Below are 7,675 nucleotides of genomic sequence, written 5' to 3' on the forward strand. Positions count from 1 at the left end.
GCATTTTGGTTTTATAAAATTTAAAGGTCTAAGTAGATTTTATTTTTATAAAACTGATCTATATAAAAATTAGAAATTAATTTCTGTCTTAGTTTATAAACATCCTTCGCCTTAATAGAAAAATTAACTTAGTTAGTGGTTGGATGGAAATTTATAAAAATTATGTGACAAAGCTATTATTTTTTTTCATATAAAAATTGCATGTATATTCTTTTTTATTTTATATGTAACAAAATTGATTAAATAAAAGAAATTTAAAAGAGTTTGAGTAAATTGCCAAAATCGTCCTTGTGGTTTTATATTTGCCAGTTGTATCCAAATATCCTCAACTTAACAGAAAAAATAAATTAAGTTAGTGGTTTGGATGAAAATGACAAAAGTTACAAACGTTGGGGGCAATTTGGTACAAAAGTGTCATTTTGGACGAAAATAACAAACATGCCCAAACCTCAGGAACGATTTTGGCAATTAACTCTAGTTTGGAAGATAAGTTTGACAAAAATTGAATTGAAACAAACACAAACATAAGCGGAAGCCAGCCAGCCAGCCAGCCAGCCGACCGCCCTCTGTGGATCTCAAGTAACACCTGTCTGTCTGTGCCTTGTACCACCAAAATACATATATATTTTTATTTATTTATTTATTTATATTTATATTTTCTAGAACCCTCCCTTCTTTCTTCTTGATCCATAATCGAATTAGGGTGGAAGATCTGCAATTGGATCGAGGAATGCTATTATTATTATTATTATTATTATTATTATATCTGAAGCAACCATGTATTGAGGGTTTTGTTGGTGGGCACAGACTGATTTGATTGGATTGGATTGGATTGGATCTTCCTGAAGAAAGAAAATGACTACAACAGAAACATCCTCCTCCTCCTCCTCCTGTCCACCTCCCTATTTGCAAAAATTCAGGCTTTACCAAACTCGATCGGTATTCATTTTCCTATCTCTTAATATATATACCTCCTACTTTTACTCTTATTATATCCTTACAACAACATATGTGTTTTCTTTTTCTCCCATCCCATCTGGGATAGAAATATTATATGGTAGGAAGAGACAAGAGTCGCAGATACTGGAGGGTCTTGAAGATAGACAAGTCAGAGGGCTTTGAGCTTAACATTCGTGAGGATTTAACACCCTATACAGAATGTGAATGCGATGATCTATTGGCAAGGATCAATGAGGGTAACAAGTCCACAGGGGGGCTCAAGTTTCTTACCACTTGCTATGGCATTGTTGGTATGTATGTATGTCCAAACTTCCTCCTATCAACAAAGAAACTACTACTTGACAACATTTATTTTTTACTGCTCCTTCCTTGTAGGTTTCGTTAAATTTCTTGGACCATACTACATGTTGCTTATTACCCAGAGGAGGCTCATAGGTTCAATTGGTGGCCATGCAGTATATGCCATTTCTAAGACTGAGATGATACCTCTATCAGATTTTGTAACTCACTCTGATTCCACTACTTTTACACATGAAAATAGGTAATCTTTTATTATTTTTAATATCCATACGCTCAATCCATCGATTATTGATATAATACCAATATAATATATTTCGACATGCTCTTTGCATTCATGGTTTGGGGTTATTATTAATTGCCTAAATGGTAAACTGAGATGAAAATCTAGATACTTCTCTGTTCGATTTTAATGGGACATGTTACGTGGAAGTTGATGCCAATAATGTATCATGTGTAAATGGGTCGGGAATTGATCTGGATTCGGCCCACTCCACCCGTCCAGCAAATCAACAAACTTGATCCACTGTTTAATTTATCGTAACAAGTTTTTCTTGAAAAACAAGAATAGTTTTTGGCAACAGGTTTTAATAGATATACTCATCAAAAGGAATATATTGAATTTGAGGACATCATAAAAACATATATTGTTTCGTAACTTTTAATCTATTAAAAGGTGTCATTTTGTAATAGGCTAAAGTAGATCATCCACCGATCCGATCTAACCCACATCTGACTCATCACACATTGACAGATCTTCATTCATCTTAGTGTTAAGCTGATTTCTTTTAGTTAATAAAAGATGCAGTATTGTATTATTGGGGTTGGGTTTGTTGGTTGATGCAGATTCAAGAAGCTACTGTCCATGGTGGATCTTACAAAGGACTTCTTCTTCAGTTATTCATACCATGTTATGTGCAGCCTTCAGAAGAATACTTGCTGCAACAGTGAGGAGGATGCACATGTACTCTATGAGACCATGTTTGTTTGGAATGAGTTCTTAACCCGTGGGGTCCGCAATTTCCTTCAAAATACTATGTGGACAGTCGCACTCGTATATGGTTTTTTCAAACAGGATAAGCTTTCAATCTCTGGGCGGGACTTTAGATTGACTCTCATCTCAAGACGCTCACGCCATTATGCCGGGACCAGGTTGGTTTGTATTTATAAAGATAAAGATGAAGTCCATTAGCATGCTTACTAAATACATTTTTTTTCCTTTGAAATATAGATACCTAAAACGGGGTGTAAATGAGAAGGGCAGAGTTGCTAATGATGTAGAAACAGAGCAAATTTTGTTTGAAGATGTTCCTGAAGGATTCCCTATGCAAATTACTTCAGTTGTCCAAAACCGTGGATCCATACCACTTTTCTGGGCACAGGAAACTTCACGCCTCAATATTAAGCCTGATATTACATGTATGATTGCTATATAATCATGGTATTAATTTTTCTCTGCTGACTTGTTGTTATCATTTAGTGTCAAGGAAGGACCAAAACTATGAAGCTACCAGACTTCATTTTCAGAATCTTGTCAAGAGATACGGAAACCCTATCATTATATTAAATTTGATAAAGGTAATGTTATTGTTTGGTAGAGGATATATATATATCTGGTAATCTGGTGTTTCATTTCTTCATGAATTGATGTTTTTATATAGAGTTAAATGCCATTTTAGTCCCTGTGGTTTGGGCCATTTTGTCAGTTTAGTCCAAAGGTTTCATTTTTAACCTGTGGGTCCAAAAAGGTTTCACAGTTGCCATTTTAGTCCACTGGGTTAACTTCATCCATTTTTTCTGTTAACGAGAAGGCCAATTCGGTCATTTTATATGGCTGAATTGCCCTTCTAGTTAACAGAATTACATACAAAATGACCGAATTGGCCTTCTTGTTAACAGAAAAAATGGATGAAGTTATCCAAGTGGACTAAAATGGCAACTGTGAAACCTTTTTGGACCCACAGGTTAAAAATGAAACCTTTGGACTAAACTGGCAAAATGGCCCAAACCACAGGGACTAAAATGGCATTTAACTCTTTTATATATTTGTGTTTCTCAACAGACGAATGAAAAAAGACCTCGAGAGTCCATTCTTCGTACAGAGTTTGCTAATGCAATTAAATGTATAAATAAAGATTTGTCAGAGGAAAACCGTCTCAAATTTCTTCACTGGGATCTGCACAAGCATACTCGAAGGTTAATCATTGCATTGTCTTGTTTTTCACAGTTATTTGTAGGCTCAAGTTATTGGCAGTTGTTTCCAGTATGGTAACAGTTGTGTCTTCTTTTGTTTTCAGCAAAGGCACAAATGCGTTGCTATTTTTAAGCAGATTGACTGCATATGCATTAACGCTGACCGGTTTCTTCTACTGTCAGGTTGTGCCATCTGAGAGATGGCCTCGTTTTGAGTAAGTTTTCAAGTGTAACTGTTTTTTTTAATCCTCACAATAGTGTGCTCTGCATGGATGGTCATGGGCGTATGAAACAGGAGTAATGCTGCAAGCTTTGGACATGTGAACAAGAATGGCGGTGATGAATATGGCAATGATATACAGGAAGACTTAATTGGTGATAAATGTGTGGGGGATAAAGGAACGTCAGCAATGTTTCAGAAAGGAGTTTTGAGGACAAATTGCATAGATTGCTTGGATCGTACAAATGTTGCACAATATGCATATGGTTTGGCAGCTTTAGGACATCAGCTGCATGCCTTAGGAGCCATTGGTTCCTCCAAGATTGACCTTGATGATCCTTTGGCCCAAGAATTAATGGGATTTTATGAGAGGATGGGCGACACGCTTGCTCACCAATATGGTGGTTCTGCTGCACATAACAAGGTATATTTTCGCTATTTTTATCCTTCCTGGAATGAATCATTATATTGTTATTCATTGTGGTTATAATACCTTGAATAGGTGTTTTCTGAGAGAAGGGGTCAATGGAAGGCTGCAACACAATCACAGGAATTTTTTAGAACTCTTCAACGCTACTACAACAATGCTTACATGGATGCAGAGAAACAAAATGCAATCAATGTGTAAGTTTGAAGCATCACTTCTTGTTTAGTTTTTGAGACTTTTCGTTTGTAATCTTGTAAGATTTGAGTTGGATGACTTTGTATAAGCAGATTTTTGGGGCATATTCAGCCAGAGAAGGGTAAACCTGAAGTTTGGGAGCTGGATTCAGACCAGCATTCGAGTGTATATAGGAGGAATGGGCACTCAGGGATGGACGAGGATAGGAGGTATAATGATTTTACGCTCTTCAACTGTAAAGTGATATCTTTGTTGGTTCATATCACTTGATTAACGAGCTTCGTATGCGTTCTGTAGCAGTGTTGTGATAAAAGTTTAATGTCATATTGGTTGGTGTAGGTCACTACATAAGAAATCTTTATCCGATGGCAACATCATTCGTGGTGGCAAGTCACCTGCTACTACATCATCATCATCGTCATCATCTAGCTCTAATCTTGGAAAGAACTTTGCATGTTCTTCTATGCTAGATCGATCATCACTTGAAAGCAAAATGAGTTCCGAGTCTACACCAGACATATCAGCAGCCTGTGAAACGTCCTCAAGGTCTTATAAATTAAAGAAGTTATTTTTTTGTGTGTGTTTTGTCATATGTTTTATATTTGTAAATCAGATCTGTAGCTTGGAGGGAGGGTTATGACGAGGAGGATGATAATGAGAAAAGTGATTCCTTTGATTACTCCAATTTTGTTGATCTCGATTGGCTTTCTTCTTCATGTGAGGAAGACTCCCTTGGGAGGTAACTCTTTATACTCCATTGTTACCTAAACAACATTATGAAGAGAACAACAAATCATGGGGGTGATCTCTGTGGCCAAATTTAGTGTTGGCCATGATCAAAGTGGTATTTGACTAGTATAAAATCATCTGAGGGATTTCTAATCTTGATCCGACTGGCTTGACATTGTACAGCTGATTGGTTAGTTAAGTTGTTGCAAGTTATTAATCACGTTTTTCTTTATTTTGCAGATCATCCTTCAAATACTCCTCAGAGAAGGCTACCAACGAAATTGTAGAAGAGACGACTCCATCCACCAGCGAATCCAGTATCAAGGTCAGTTTAGGATAATCATTTAACTTGACAACTCCAAGTTAATATTGTTAATCACGTTTTTTTCTTTCTTTATGTGGTGTTTGTATATTAGGGGAGTGGGAGCGGCAGCAAACTTACTACTGCAACGGATGATGACCTAGAATTTGATGTTCATGAGGAATATTCAGATAGTTTTCTGCGCTGGATAAACAATGGAGAGGCTCTATGCCACTAATGCGTCCGCGTTGATGAAATGAGCTGTTTTTGTCATTTCTGGTGACGGCCAGCCTTATTCTGACTCCTTGTCCAGTTCAAATAGTTAATAGTTAAATTTTGTGTTCAATTAGTCAAAGCTGTGATTGGTTATGTATACATACATACATACACACATATATGTTAGCTGTAGGAGCCCCAATGTTTATCTAGGCAGGTGATTCTTTATAATCATATATGTTTTAACAACGAAGTTCTTGTTATGCTGCAATAAGTTACATGTAAGCCAGGCATCTGTTTGGTATTATCATTCAAGTTTGTGTTGTGTGCGGGTCGTATAAAATTTAGGGTTTGGGCCCGATTTCACCTGTCAAGCCATAAACACGACCCATTTAACAGCTCACTTTGAACATACAACAAATCACAAGGAACTAACCGAAATTATTTGATCCTCAATGTAACCGAATGGAGATACTCAATGAAATAGATCAAATACAAATAATACAAAGATATATCAAGTATCTTATCCTAAGACAATTGATATAGTATCACAATAGTTGATAGTAGCTTGGCAAGTTGGTAGGTCAAGTTCGGTAAGAAATTTGTGCAACCAACTTGTTTCAGCAACATTAGCAACTCCATGGTACTTGGCTTCGGCGCTAGAGCGAGAAATAGTAACCTGACGTTTGGATGACCACAAGACAAGACTGTCTTCAATGAAAACACAGTACACAGAGGTTGATCTACGCGAGTTAGGGCAGCCCCTCTGGTCCGCATCCATATAGGCAGTTAATTTCAAGGACTTGGAGGGGTGAACAAGCAGACCATGATCAAATTTGCCTTAAAAGGTAACGAATAATATGTTTCCAAAGGTAAAATGAGGCTCACGAGGATCATGGATAAAGATGTAAACATGTTGGACTATGTCAATGGTGGCATCCATAACATTAGGGAAGGACAGAAGAGTTGCGAGCTTCTTGACAAAGACCTAAAGTTAAGGATTTATCAATAAGTAAAGTTGCACCAATACCCAACCGAAGGGCCACTGCGGTACCAATCAGAAATACAGTTGTCACTACTAGACGACGAAATGAATTTTGGAATTTATTAATGTTCTCTAAAAAGCTAAGCAGTCAATAGCGGTGCTATAGCGGTTAGCGGACCTCAAGGTGTGTAGCGGTGGCCTATAGCGGTTCCGCTATTAGCGGCGCTAAATACCGCTATAGCGGTGCTATAGCGGTACTATAGCGGTGGCCTATAGCGGTTATAGCAGTAACAGTGTTTGATTGTGTTAATTCTCAAATTAAATACTTCAAAATTACTATTAGTATTTGATTTGCAACAAGTTTTTGATAATGGAATGATATTACTATGAATTTTGATATTACTATTAATATTTTTCAAAGATATATATATATATATATATATATATATATATATATAAATACATAAATTATGCATGGTATAAAAATTACCGCTATATCACCGCTATACCACCGCTATAACCTATATATCATATAGCGGACCTTCACCGCTATTTGATTTCGGACCGCTTTAACTGCATAGCTAAAAAGGGTACTATTAATAATCCTACTGCTACGGATACCATTTACATATTATCCCATTTCAACTCCATGTTCAGCTAAGATAACGTCATTTTACTAATTTCGTGATCGCCCCGCTTGCGGCATGCGCATTTAATGTATATATGTGTGGGTGCTTGGGGGGCAAAAGTGAAAGTCCACTAATTTTAACGTCATTTTACTATTTTCGTGAAAATAACGTTAAAAGATGAGGATGGTTAATCATGCATCATGTGGTGGTGTTGATGGCCAAAAGACAAGGGCGTACATGCACTAATCGGCCTTTGTCTTAATTGCTGAGTGTTATGCGCCTTATGTACAAGGCTTGATGCAAAACTACTATCGAGCCGACGGGGTAGAGGTAAGCTGTCTACATCTTACCCTCCTTAGACCCTACCTTCCTTTGCTATTTGTGGGATTTACTGAGCATGATGATTATGATGTTCTGCTAAGATAATGGTAGGGGTGCTGGTTGATGATAGTGTCATACTCTGGTGGTAACCCCGGAACAAGTTGTAGGATTTGGAGTATTGTGAAGGATGGCTGAATTGTAA

The 7,675-nt window shown here is 37.0% G+C and overlaps 1 protein-coding gene across 3 annotated transcripts; it reads left to right on the plus strand.

Moving 5' to 3' along the window:
- Window positions 1-514: 514 nt before the first annotated feature.
- On the plus strand, window positions 515-5,853 carry LOC110928433 (phosphoinositide phosphatase SAC4). Of its 3 annotated transcripts, XM_022171452.2 has the most exons (16): window positions 515-588; window positions 808-939; window positions 1,046-1,250; window positions 1,336-1,501; window positions 2,104-2,409; window positions 2,489-2,676; window positions 2,738-2,835; window positions 3,320-3,453; window positions 3,555-3,665; window positions 3,746-4,094; window positions 4,173-4,294; window positions 4,385-4,501; window positions 4,632-4,838; window positions 4,906-5,031; window positions 5,262-5,346; window positions 5,438-5,853. In XM_022171452.2, the coding sequence occupies exons 2-16, from the start codon at window positions 856-858 to the stop codon at window positions 5,558-5,560; spliced, it is 2,421 nt and encodes an 806-aa protein (XP_022027144.1). In that variant the 5' UTR covers window positions 515-588; window positions 808-855; the 3' UTR covers window positions 5,561-5,853. The 3 variants fall into 3 exon arrangements, with proteins under 3 accessions (XP_022027144.1, XP_022027143.1, XP_035843203.1); XM_022171451.2 differs by lacking the exon at window positions 515-588 and having other exon boundaries at window positions 611-939; XM_035987310.1 differs by lacking the exon at window positions 515-588 and having other exon boundaries at window positions 689-939; window positions 1,046-1,254.
- Window positions 5,854-7,675: the final 1,822 nt, after the last annotated feature.

This window comes from Helianthus annuus, chromosome 3, assembly GCF_002127325.2.
Source record: "Helianthus annuus cultivar XRQ/B chromosome 3, HanXRQr2.0-SUNRISE, whole genome shotgun sequence".
Taxonomy (NCBI): Eukaryota; Viridiplantae; Streptophyta; class Magnoliopsida; order Asterales; family Asteraceae; genus Helianthus; species Helianthus annuus.